The sequence below is a fragment of the Phoca vitulina genome, unplaced genomic scaffold, assembly GCF_004348235.1.
Source record: "Phoca vitulina isolate PV1807 unplaced genomic scaffold, GSC_HSeal_1.0 scaffold57, whole genome shotgun sequence".
NCBI lineage: Eukaryota > Metazoa > Chordata > Mammalia > Carnivora > Phocidae > Phoca > Phoca vitulina.
In genome coordinates this window covers 256,826-269,435 of record NW_022589760.1, presented here as the reverse complement: position 1 = coordinate 269,435, position 12,610 = coordinate 256,826, and the positions used below count along the sequence as shown (strand labels likewise).

General features: G+C 42.7%; 1 protein-coding gene across 1 annotated transcript in view; it reads right to left on the bottom strand.

The window, feature by feature from the left end:
• LOC116623107 (nuclear RNA export factor 3-like) overlaps positions 1–10,129 on the bottom strand; it is a 28,944-nt gene extending 18,815 nt beyond the window's left edge. Inside the window, 3 exon segments of the mRNA XM_032390020.1 lie at positions 19–126; positions 7,927–8,075; positions 10,108–10,129. Of these exon segments, the coding sequence (XP_032245911.1) occupies positions 19–126; positions 7,927–8,075; positions 10,108–10,129 (279 nt within the window).
• Between the last annotated feature and the right edge of the window lie 2,481 nt (positions 10,130–12,610).

Sequence of the window (12,610 nt, the reverse complement as noted above, 5' to 3'; positions counted from 1 at the left end):
CTGGGTACCACACCTCACCTCACTGTTGGAGAGGGTCAAGCTCTCGATGTTGGCGGCATTCTGCAGAGTGTTGGACAAGCCATCCAGCTGGCAGGGGGTCTTGGTGCTCGGGCTCGAGGGCAAAAGCTATGATGAAGAAAAAGTTAGAGTGAGGACCGCAACAGGGGATATCTGAGACCAATCTGCCTCTTCTACCTAATCTCTCCCACCTTCAGCATCAGTCTCAGCACTGGGACTGAGTCCTCACCTCGGGCATGTTCTTTTCACGGGTCTGCAGGGAGGCAGCCATGCTGTTCCTAGGATTTGGTACCATTTCAATATCATGGGTGATCAAGTCTCCGAGAAGCCGAGAGGAGGGAATCAGAAGGCTGCGAGAGGCCCGGCTGGCAGAGCCCCAGCACCAACCCCTCCCCACGTTACCGTCCCTAAGTCTCCTTCCCAGACAGGCCCCTCTGCCCTCAGCTGCCCCAGAATTACTGCTGTAGGCATACCAGGGGCAAAGAGGACCCTCTGGATGTTAAGAGATTGCTGGGAGACTACATATCGTTTGTTTATGGTCAGCTGCAGAGTTAGAGATGGGGTCAGTGGTTCTTGAAAACCAAGCAAGACTTATTTTGCAAAAAAATTATTGTTTATCTTTGGTAATAAGTCTAGACTTATTTTGCAAACAGATTATTGGTTATATTTGGTAAAAATTAGGGTGATTATAGAGACAAAATATGTTTCAATAACACATCTTTGTAGATGTTAGATTTTAACACTATTTGCTGTAAACTGGACTAGGTCCTGGTTCCTCCTAGGGTCCTCCAGTGCCAGGCTACAACCCTCGAAACTACCATTCTGATTTTTCTCCCACCCTTCTGACTTGGAATCATTTATGAACGAAAACTTCCCTTTTCCTGAAGTCCTGCAAACTAAATATAAATGACTTGATGTAAAGAAATCCCCATAATAGCTCATTAATAGACACTATTGGGGCGCCTGGGTGGCTCAGTTGGTTAAGCGACTGCCTTCGGCTCAGGTCATGATCCTGGAGTCCCTGGATCGAGTCCCGCATCGGGCTCCCTGCTCGGCGGGGAGCCTGCTTCTCCCTCTGACCCTCCCCCCTCTCATGTGCTCTCTCTCTCTCATTCTCTCTGTCTCAAATAAATAAATAAAATCTTTAAAAAAAAAAACAGACACTCTTTGTGCTTACTGCTCTGTGGGCCACTCAAAAAGAGCACCAAAGACATTCGAACTGCAAACCAGAAAGATCTGTTAGATTGCCACTACCTGCCCTCACTCTATCTAAAGAGGCTTTAAGTCGGACATATACAAGTCTCATCAACTGGCTACCCTCAGAGCTCAGAAACTGGCTTAACGTTTGATCCAAACATGAACCTTTGTTTTTCTTTTGTTTCCATAGAAATGCCTTTTATTTAATACCCGATTACTTGAAACATACGTGTAACTTTGAGAATAATACCTGCAATCCTGCCTCCTGAAATTAGTTTGACTAAACCGACCTATTGCTGGGACTAAGAGACGGGACCAACAAGATGAAACAATCCACCTGCTCCGTATTTAATATGTGACACTCCCAAGGAAGTATTCGTGGGGGGACCTGAAGGGGTTCAGGACAGCCCCCACCTCAGAATATGGCCACTTTGACATGTGGATTATTTTGAGCTGAAGGCACTAGAGAACCTGCAGACTCAAGAGAAAGTTTTGTCCCTCCTTTAAGCACACAGAAAAATCTAAATTGGGGGTCTTTCCCAGAATAAGAGTTATTAACAGAGATAAATTTTATCTGAGTGATGCATCTATATGGTAGGTCAAACCTCTTATTGCCAAACATCTGCTCCTGTTACCACCGTGTGAAGTGCATTCCTTTCCTCCGACATCCCAGACCGCTACTCCGTTCTCCTTGGTTCAGAATGACATATATATCTCATTCTGCCTGATTGCCTTTGAGATTTACAAGACTATGGATTCCTCATACGTACATCTATTAAATTTGATTTCTCCTGTAAATAAATAAAGAGCTCACTCACTCACTCATGGGTCAAAGTAGAAGTCTCAAGGGAAATTTAAAAAATTTAATCTGAATGGAAATGAAAATTCAATATCAAAATTTGTGGGATTCAGCAGCACTGAGAGCGAATTTATACCACTAAATGCATACATTAGAAAAAACAAAAATGTTTCAAATCAATAATCCAAGCTTCTACTTCAAGAATATAGAAAAAGAACAGCAAAAGGAACCAAGACCAGAATAAGGTAGACAGTAATAAAGAGTAGAAATTGAAGAAATTTAAGAGAAAAATAACAGAGGAAATGAATGAAATGAGCACCTGCTTCTTTGAAAAGATCAATAAAATTGCCAAACCTCCAGCAAGACCGCTAAAAAAAGAGAGAAAAAAGATAAATGACCAAAATCATGGTTTAAAGAGGATGTCACTACAGATTCTGCAGACATAACAAATATAATCAGAGTATATTATACTATGGGTAACTCTACACACATCAGTTTGACAACCTAGATAAAAGGGACCAATTCCTTACAAAACACAATCTACTATAACTCACCCTATATGAAATAGATCATTTGAAAAGTCATCTATTAAAAGAATTGAGGTTGTAATTTAACAACTCTCCCAAAAATCCAGGCCCATAGGCTACTACTGGAGAATCCAATGGTAAGGGGAGAATTAAGATCAATTCTACAAAATCTCCACCCAGAAAATAAAAAAGAAGGGAATATTTCTCAATTCATTTTATGAAACTAGTAATAACCTAATACCCAAACCAAAGGAAGGAAGGAAGGAAGGAAGGAAGGAATGAAAGAAGGAAGGAAAGAGGGAATGAAGAAAGAAAGAAAGAAAGAAAGAAAGGGAAGAAATAAGGAAGGAAAGAAAGGGAGGAAATAAGGAAGGAAGAAAGATGGAAGAAAAGAAAAAAAAACACCCTACATATCCCCCATGAGTACTGATGCAAAAATCCTTAACAACATATTAGCAAATAGTATTCAGCAATATATAAAAAATTATACACCATGACCAAGTAGGGTTTATTCCAAGGATGGAAAGATGTTTTTCATTTTGGTACTATGGTGTATTACATTGATTTTCTTTCTTTCTTTTTTTTGCCTAAAGAATAAAATAAATTTATTTATTTATTTGCCTACAGAATAAAATTTTTTTAGTTTTTTATAATTTTTTATTTAAATTCAATTAGCCAACATCTAGTACATCATTAGTTTCAGAGGTAGAGTTCAGTAATTCATCAGTTGCATATCACACCCAGTGCTCATCACATCCCGTGCCCTCCTTAATACATTGATTTTCTAATGTTGAACCATCTTTGTGCATAAATCCCAACTGGTCATGACGTATAGTCTTCTTAATATGCTATTGGATTCAGTTTGTTAGTACTTTGTTGAGGATTTTTGCATCTATATATATATATAAGAGAGATTGGTGTGTAGTTTTCTTGTACTGTCAGTCTGGCACTGGTATGTGGGTAACGCTAACCTCATAGGAGGAGTTAGGAAGTGTTCCCTCCTCTTCTACTTTTTGGAAGTGTTTGAGAAGGATTGGTACTAATTCTTTAAATGTTTTTTTTTTTTAATTTTTTTATTGTTATGTTAATCCCCATACATTACATCATTAGTTTTAGATATAGTGTTCCATGATTCATTGTTTGTGCATAACACCCAGTGCTCCATGCAGAACGTGCCCTCCTCAATACCCATCACCAGGCTAACCCATCCTCCCAACCCCTTCCCCTCTAGAACCCTCAGTTTGTTTTTCAGAGTCCATTGTCTCTCATGGTTCTTCTCCCCCTCTGATTTCTCCCCCTTCATTCTTCCCCTCCTGCTACATTCTTCTTCTTCTTTTTTTTCTTTCTTAACATATATTGCATTATTTGTTTCAGAGGTACAGATCTGAGATTCAACAGTCTTGCACAATTCACAGCGCTTACCAGAACACATACCCTCCCCAGTGTCCATCACCCTAATTCTTTAAATGTTTGAGAGAATTCAACAGCGAAGGCATCTGGACCTGGGCTTTGTTGGGAGATTTTTGAATACTGATTCATTAAAAATAAAACAGGAACCTAATAAAAATGGTAGTGTTGTTTCAGACCTGTTAAATAATTACTTGTGTAAATACTACAATATTTATGGACGTTTACTTGATAAAAATGTGAAGTTTGCTTGTAAAAGTCGGTGTCTACATGCAGAAGAATGAAACTGGACCATTTCCTTACACCACACACAAAAATAGACTCCAAATGGATGAAAGACCTAAATGTGAGACAGGAATCCATCAAAATCCTAAAGGAGAACACAGGCAGCAACCTCTTCGATCTCAGCTGCAGCAACTTCTTCCTAAAAACATTGCCAGATGCAAGGGAAGCAAGGGCAAAATGAACTATTGGCACTTCACCAAGATAAAAAGCTTTTGCACAACAAAAGAAACAGTCAAAAAAAGCAAAAGACAACCGACAGAATGGGAGAAGATATTTGCAAATGACATATCAGATTAAGGGTTAGTATACAAAATCTATAAGGAACTTATCAAACTCAACACCCAGAGAACAAATAAACCAATCAAGAAATGGGCAGAAGACATGAACAGACATTTCCCCAAAGAAGACATCCAAATGGCCAACAGACACATGAAAAAGTGTTCAATATCACTCAGCATCAGGGAAATCCAAATCAAAACCTCAATGAGATACCACCTCACACCAGTCAGAATGGATAAAATTAACAAGTCAGGAAACGACAGATGCTGGTGGGGATGCGGAGAAAGGGGAACCCTCCTACACTGTTGGTGGGAATGCAAGCTGGTGCAGCCACTCTTTTTTTTTTTTTTTTTTTAAGATTTTATTTATTTATTTGACAGAGAGATAGAGAGCACAAGTAGGCAGAGGGAGAGGGAGAAGCAGGCTCTCCACTGAGCAGGGACCTGGACGTGGGGCTCAATCCTGGGACCCCAGGATCATGACCTGAGCCAAAGGCAGCTGCTGAACTGACTGAGCCACCCAGGCACCCCTGGTGCAGCCACTCTTGAAAACAGTATGGAGTTTCCTCAAAAAGTTTAAAATAGAGCTACTGTATGACCCAGCAATTGCACTACTGGGTATTTACCCCAAAGATACAAGTGTAGTGATCCAAAGGGGCACATGCACCCCAATGTTTATAGCAGCAATGTCCACAATAACCAAACTATGGAAAGAGCCAAGATGTCCATCGACAGATGAATGGATAAAGAATATGTGGTGTATATATACAATGGAATATTATGCAACCATCAAAAATGAAACCTTGCCATTTGCAACGACATGGATGGTACTAGAGGGTATTATGCTAAGCGAAATAAGTCAATCAGAGAAAGACAAGAAGCATATGATCTCACTGATATGAGGAATTTGAGAAACAAGACAGAGGATCATAGGGGAAGGGAGGGAAAAATGAAACAAGATGAAATCAGAGAGGCAGACAAACCATAAGAGACTCTTAATCTCAGGAAACAAACTGAGGATTGCTGAAGTGGAGGGGGGTGGGAGGGGTGGGGTGGCTGGGGGATGGACATTGGGGAGGGTAGGTACTATGGTGAGCGCTGTGAATTGTGTAAGACTGATGAATCATAGACCTGTACTCCTGAAACATATAATACATTATATATGTTAATAAAAAAAGTGGGTGTCTAAAGGGTTACAATTTGTCAGTTTCCCTGAAGTGGTGGAAGAGGGGTCACCTGAATCAGACAGAATGTTCTAACACCTGACGTGGATGGGTATGGCTCATAGCAAGCACCGTGAACTGAGGGAGCTGGTCCATGTTTGGGGTATATGTGTACCCTTTTGTGTGTTCTTAGGTATTCAGCTGGGAGCAGTTTCCTTCTTTCACCTAGTGTTTCTCAGAAATAAACTGAATTTCAGTGAAACAGATTTATGTTTTTAAAAACAAACTTGTTTAGAAAACAATTTGAATGTACCACCCTCACTGATAAAATTACTACAGTAATTTTTTCCTAGTAATTTTTAAGTTCAGGAAAACGTTATTGGCTGGGTGGTAAGATTAGGCATGAAAGAAACTATATGATAATTGTCTTTCTCTGCTTGACTTATTTGACTCAGCATAATCCCCTCCAGTTCCATCCATGTCGGTGCGCATTGTGGGTGTTCATCCTTTCTGATGGCTGAGTAATATTCCACTGAAGACCATAGGGGAAGGAAGGGAAAACTGAAGGGGGGGAAACCAGAGAGGGAGACAAGCCATGAGAGACTCTGGGAAACAAACTGAGGGTTTCAGAAGGGAGGGGGGTGGGGGGATGGGGTAGCCGGGTGATGGGCATTAAGGGGGGCACGTGCTGTGATGAGCACTGGGTGTTATACGCAACTAATGAATCATGGAACACTACATCAAAAACTAATGATGTCCTGTATGGTGGCTAACTGAACATAATAAAAAAAGATTAGGAATGAAATATATATATTTAATTATGATATATATGTTAAATTATAATATATATTTAATTATTATATGTTATACATATATATTTTTTATCTCATACCTTGTACAGCTTTTCTTGCTGGTAATTACTACTGCTTTTAATAAGAATTCTAGGTTGATATCAGTCTCCCTTCTCTCTACTGATTTTTTATATATCAAGGATATTAATCCTATATCAGGCATATATATGTGGCACTTTTTTTCTTCCCATCTCATCATCTTGCCATGTGCTCTTTAATACTGTCTTTCCCCAAAGGGGTTGTTTCCAAATTTGCATAGATTTGTATGGCTGAGAATTTATATTGTTCTCTGTATAAAAACATTTGACTAATATACTAGGGGCACAGAACACCACCCCCCAGGTTTATCAGAGTAATAGAACATTCCCCATCTCAGCAACCACATGGCCCTGGGGAGCATACACAGCCTGGGCTTGCTGCGGGGGAGCTCCAGGATTTGAGTCTCTACTCCACTGTTCCCCAAGAGTTGCTGACCCTCTGACCTTCCCTTTCCTCCTCAGTGGACCAGTGAACATAATACCTGCCTCGAATGGATTTTGCAGGGATTTGACAGAACATGCAATGGGATTCTTTGTTATCAAAAGAATCAGGGATACTGGGTGGAACAAAAACAGAGAAAAACCAGTCATTTGGGTGAATGAGTGTCACCCTTACCAGATAACCTTTGGTTTCTTGGGTGAGCTGGGCCTCTCACCTCAATTGCAGGCCAGAGAAGAAAGATCAGGATTGGGAAGATGACAAGACCAATGTCTCCTTTCAGAGTTTTAGGTTTCAGGATCACGAATAGCTTCATGAAGGCCTTTTCTGGGACCTTGATCACAACGTGGAGGGAGTGAAGGGAGGGAGTTGGGAGATCAGCAAAGCCTGGAGCCCTGAGTCTCACCCTTTTCACTTGGCCTAAATTCCCAAATCTTATCTTGGGCACAGCAAGAACTATAAGGCTCTGGTGTAGGCCAAGCGGTTGTCATGAAGGTATCTGGGGTGGAGGAAGAAAAGGCAACATCCACTAGGATCAAAGTAGAGCTACTCTGACAGCACAGTGCCATTTCCTGATCTATGAGACAGAAACATGCCTCCACATTCACTGCATCATATGCAGTAGAATGAGCTCTGTGGCAGTGTGTCATGGGGAAAAAAATCCTGGTACCTACGTATCTCTAGATGAGGAAACTGAGAATAAAGGAACAGGTTCATGAAATTCATAGAAGTAATGCACACCTGTTCAAAAACAACTAGTTGGGTTATATGTGCTGAGACCGAAGTGTTACATGTGATAATGAGTGAAATAAAGAAGCAAAACAAATTACCTGCAAATTTCCATTATTCACTCCCTTAATCTTCCCAACTCACACCTATCCCTGCACACTTCGGTCACTTACGATCTTATCCAGGGGCCCTCACGGGCGTCATCCATGGCTGCAACTCCATCTTGCTCCTAGAGGGGTGAAGAATGAATCCCAGAACTGCTTTGTTCAGACCATGTATCACACCTCCCACGGGAAGCACCCCAGCATCTTGTTCTTTGAAAGAAGCTAATGCGGTATCATGGTCTGAAATTGGAAAAAACACAGAAAAAAAATGAATAAATGTAAAAGGACAACACAAAATAAAACACAGAGTAGAAAACACCAAATACCAAGAACAAAATCCTGGGATGCTGTCCTGGCTAATGAAGAAATATCACTGATTTTTATAATTGAAAAAGAAATATAGCACAGAAGACTGGGAGGCTGCACTGTACCTCCTGGGAGATGAGAAGTAGGCAGAATTCACCGCCCAGGAGAGAGCAAGCACAGCAGGAAGGACTTGGACAGAGGGTCCATTGTGAGGCATTATCCCTGCTCTGATGTGTTCAGGCTGGGTGACCTGGAATGAGTTCATTAATGTCTGTAACCCTCACCTCCCTCCCGTGCTCTAGGTGGACAATTCAAGCTCCTCTGTGTGGTGTTAGATTTTAAAGGTCATAGTGAGTCCTCCACCTGAAAAAATGAAAGATAGTCTGAAGAAAATATATCCAGAATGAAGCCTGGGGAGAAAAAATGCTGGGACAGACTGAGAGAGGGGGCAAGAATTAAAGATAATACAGTGAATAACACATTTAACTGGAATCCCAGAAGGAGCGAGAGAGAACAGGCCAGTCCTCCAATTGTTAAATATGATATATCTATTAATTTAGATCTTTAATTACCCTCAGCTATCTTTTATAATTTTCAGTGAATAGGCCTTGCACTTATTTTGCTAAATTTATTTCTAAGCATTTTATCCTATTTTACACTACTTTAGGAATTGATTTCTTAATTTCATTTTCTGATTGCTCATTTCTAGTAAATAGACATTATTGATCTTTCAAAATTTATGTAATACTACTAGTATTTCTTTTATAGATTTCTTAGGATTTTCCACACACATGATCATGTTACCTGCAAATAAAGATAGTTTTATTTATTCCTTTGCAATCTATATGCCTTCCATTTCTTTTTCATATATTTTTTAATATTTTACTTATTTATTTGATAGAGAGAGACACCCTGAGAGAGGGAACACAAGCAGGGGGAGTGGGAGAGGGAGAAGCAGGCTTCCCACGGGAGCCCAATGCGGGGCTGATCCCAGGACCCTGAGCAGGGAGCCCACAACTAGGGGCTCTGATCCCAGGACCCTGGGATCATGACCTGAACCGAAGGCAGACCAGATGCTTAACAGACTGAGCCACCCAGGCACCCCAGGATATTAGTTTTAGGATTTTCTGATAGAGGTGGCACTTTATCAGGTTGAGGAAGTTCCTTGCTATTTCTAGTTTGATTTTATCCTGAATGGGTGTTGGATTTTGTCCAGTGCTTTTTCTGCTTCTATTGAGTTGATTATGTAGTTTTTGTAAAGACTCATGCACAATGCCATAGTTAGTAGGCAATAAGTAACATCTATTGTCAAGCTTACAATCTTAATAGTTCAAAAAAATTAATTACCTTTAATTGGAGGTACTTATAATGACTTTTATTTGCTTCTTTACATTTTCCTCTTTTTACAGAAATATTAAAATTTTAGCCTAAGTTTATACCAGTAATTAAAATTTACACACTTTTAGGGACTTGATCTAGTAATTCACTCCTATCAATACGATTGCTATTTAGTTTTTCCTTTATTGTTATTTATTTTTTCAATCTGGGATCCAATCAAGAATCATGAATTCATGTTTTTTCCACCTTTACTGAGATATAATTGACATACAACATCGTGTAAGTTTAAGATGTACAATGTCATGATTTGATACACATATATATGAAATGACTATCACATATGCTTCATAAACACATCTAGCACCTCACATAGTTACCTCTGTGTATGTACGTGTGATGAGAACTTTTAAGAACTACTCTCTCAGCAACTTTCAAATATACAATATAGTACTATTAACTATAGTCACCATGCTATGCAGTAGATCCCCAGAACTTACTCACCTTGTAACTAGAAGAGTCTCATGCTCTACTGACTGGGCCAGCCAGACGCCCCTCCCCTGGGGACTTTTCAGAAAAGCAGCTGTACAAAGCCTTTCACCCAAGAAGGTAGAATTTCAGTCTCTGTTACCTTTTTCTGCATCGTCTGCCATTGGGGACAACAGTGACATGGTGAAGACAGCACTAGGACATAGGTGGAACACCCCTGCGGGATCCCAGTTCTGCCTCTTAGGGAGCTCCAAGAGTAGCTTGGTAGAGCAGCGCCCAGCCCCGCGGTCTCTCGAGGGCGTCGTAGATCAAAGTTTGGATGCGCGGGGACTTGGCGTTGTTCCTCGTGACAGGGCGGCTCAGGGGGTCTTGGCCAGGAGCCCGATGCCCTGCGGGGTCCTCCGCAGCCCCTCGTCGCGGCCGCTGCCCTCCAGCAGCAGGGTCCCGTCTTTGAAAGCTCCGGCCCCGAGCGCCAAGGTGACTTGGTTCACGTCGCCGGGCGCCAGCCCCACTTTCCAAATCTCCTTGTCGCCGGCCGCCGCCGCGTCCCCTCCGGCCGGGTTAGCGGCCCCGCCGCCGCCGCCGCCGGCCACCCCCGCCGCCCTGCGCGCCTTGAGCCCCACCTGCCTCGCCCCAGCCGGCCGCTTCGCCTTCTCGGCTGCTGCTCCGGGAAGCAGAGGCGCTCGGGGTGCGCGGATGAGGCGGCGGCGGCAGCTGCAAGCCCGGCAACTGCAATGCCGTGACCCGCGCGCCGCTCCCCACCCCCCACCCCCAAAAGCAAGCAAAGGCGGGCCCCCCGGGGGGGGGCAGGGGAGGCCGGGCAGCGGTAAGAGGTCACATCCCGCGCGGGTCAGCCGCGGGACCCCGAGGGGCGCAGGCGGGGGGCCGCGGGGAGGCGGCGAGGGCGCACGAGGCTGGCGCCGAGGCGCTAGGGCGTGGGGTGGCGGCGGCGGCGGCGGCGGCGGCGGCACGCCGTCCGGCGGACCCGAGGCAGCATCGCAGTGTACTTACCAGCCGGCTGCCAGCCTCCCGCCAGCCACACGCGCTGCCGCTGCCTCCGCCCTCCTCTGCGCTCCCCGCCCCCGGCGCCCCTCCCCGCCCCCCGCGCCCCTCCCCGCCGGCTCCAGCCTCAGGCCCGCAGCAGCAGTCGAGGGCCCAGCGTAAGCCTGCTATTGCTGTTTAAACGTCCACTGGCACAAAGTTTCTTGCAGGTGGGTTCCCTAGTTAAATTGCTGCCCTGTAGGGAACCCAGGAAAGTCTGACCATGTGCCCCATATAGGTTATCTCATTTATTCCTAGGAGGAAGATAATCATCATCCCCATTCTCTAGATGAGTAAACAGAAACAAGAAGCATATTGTCTAGGGTCATACAGCCACTGAAAAGAAAAACAGAGGTGGTAGCAAATGCCTTTCTGATTGCCAACCCCTTATTCCCCCCGAGGACACCACCAAATTCAGCTGTAATCTAGAAAATCATATGGGAATTGAGGTCCTTCTGAACCCAAACCACTGTTCTTGTCTCTGTAACATACTCATTTGGCTGTAAATCACGTGCTTACAAGATTGGACGATTGTTTTTTGTATTGGGAAAATTATCGTACCCTAAAATATGGAGGATATTATTCCATTTAACCATTTTAAATGTATAGCCCCTTCGACCATACCATTTCTGGAAATTTACCTGGAAGAAATCGTTGCTTCCAAGTTTTCCTGTTACAAAGAGCACATAGTTGTACGGGAATTCTGATCACTGATTCAGACAAGGAGGATGAGGTGAGGAAATGGAGGAAACTGGAAGGAAACTGGTTGAAGTGCTAGGATATGATTTCAGGTCAGCACCTTTAACGCTGTTCAACATGATCTCATCCCCAGTTTCCTTCTTGACTTTCATTCTTTTTATGCTTCCTTTCCCTCACTTTTTTCCAGCCAAGCTGGCCTCTGTGTGGTTTCGTGAATATGCCAATTATGCTGTGTCCTCTGGACCTTTGCATTTGCTATTCTCTCTACCTGGAATACTATTCCCAAAATACCCCCTAGACTCTCTCTGGGACCTTCTTAGAATATTTGCTTCAAAATCGTTTTATCACTGAGGCCTTCCCTAGCTTCCTTATTCATATCCCCTATTCATTACTTCCCTATTACCTATTCATTCCCTGACCCCCACTCTCACTATCCTCCTTCCTTGTTTTTCTCCTTAGCATTTATCACTCTCTGTCCTACTAATATTGTACTTAATTTATTTTCTATCTCCCTCACTTATAAAAACAGAGGTTTCTGTCTTTTTTTGTTAACTACTGTATCCTCAATGCCTATAATAGTATCTGCACTTAGAAGGTGCTCAAAAAATAGTTGTTGAGTGAATTAATTAAATTTCTAAAATGCATGGCAAGATTGTAATGACATGTTCTCACTTCTAAGGAATCTCAGGATCTTTAGGCATGTATTCTGTGCCAGGGATGGTGTTTGTTGTATGATAGATGTAACCTTATGTCTGACTTATGCTAAAAAAAAAATCTTCCTCTCATAACTTTCTTGCCACTCTAGGTAATTTCACAAGAAAATTTCCAATAAATATATGCCAATATGAGATCTTGTTGTGCTGCTAATTTGTGAACTCCTATTTCAATGGAGTCACAACTCCCTA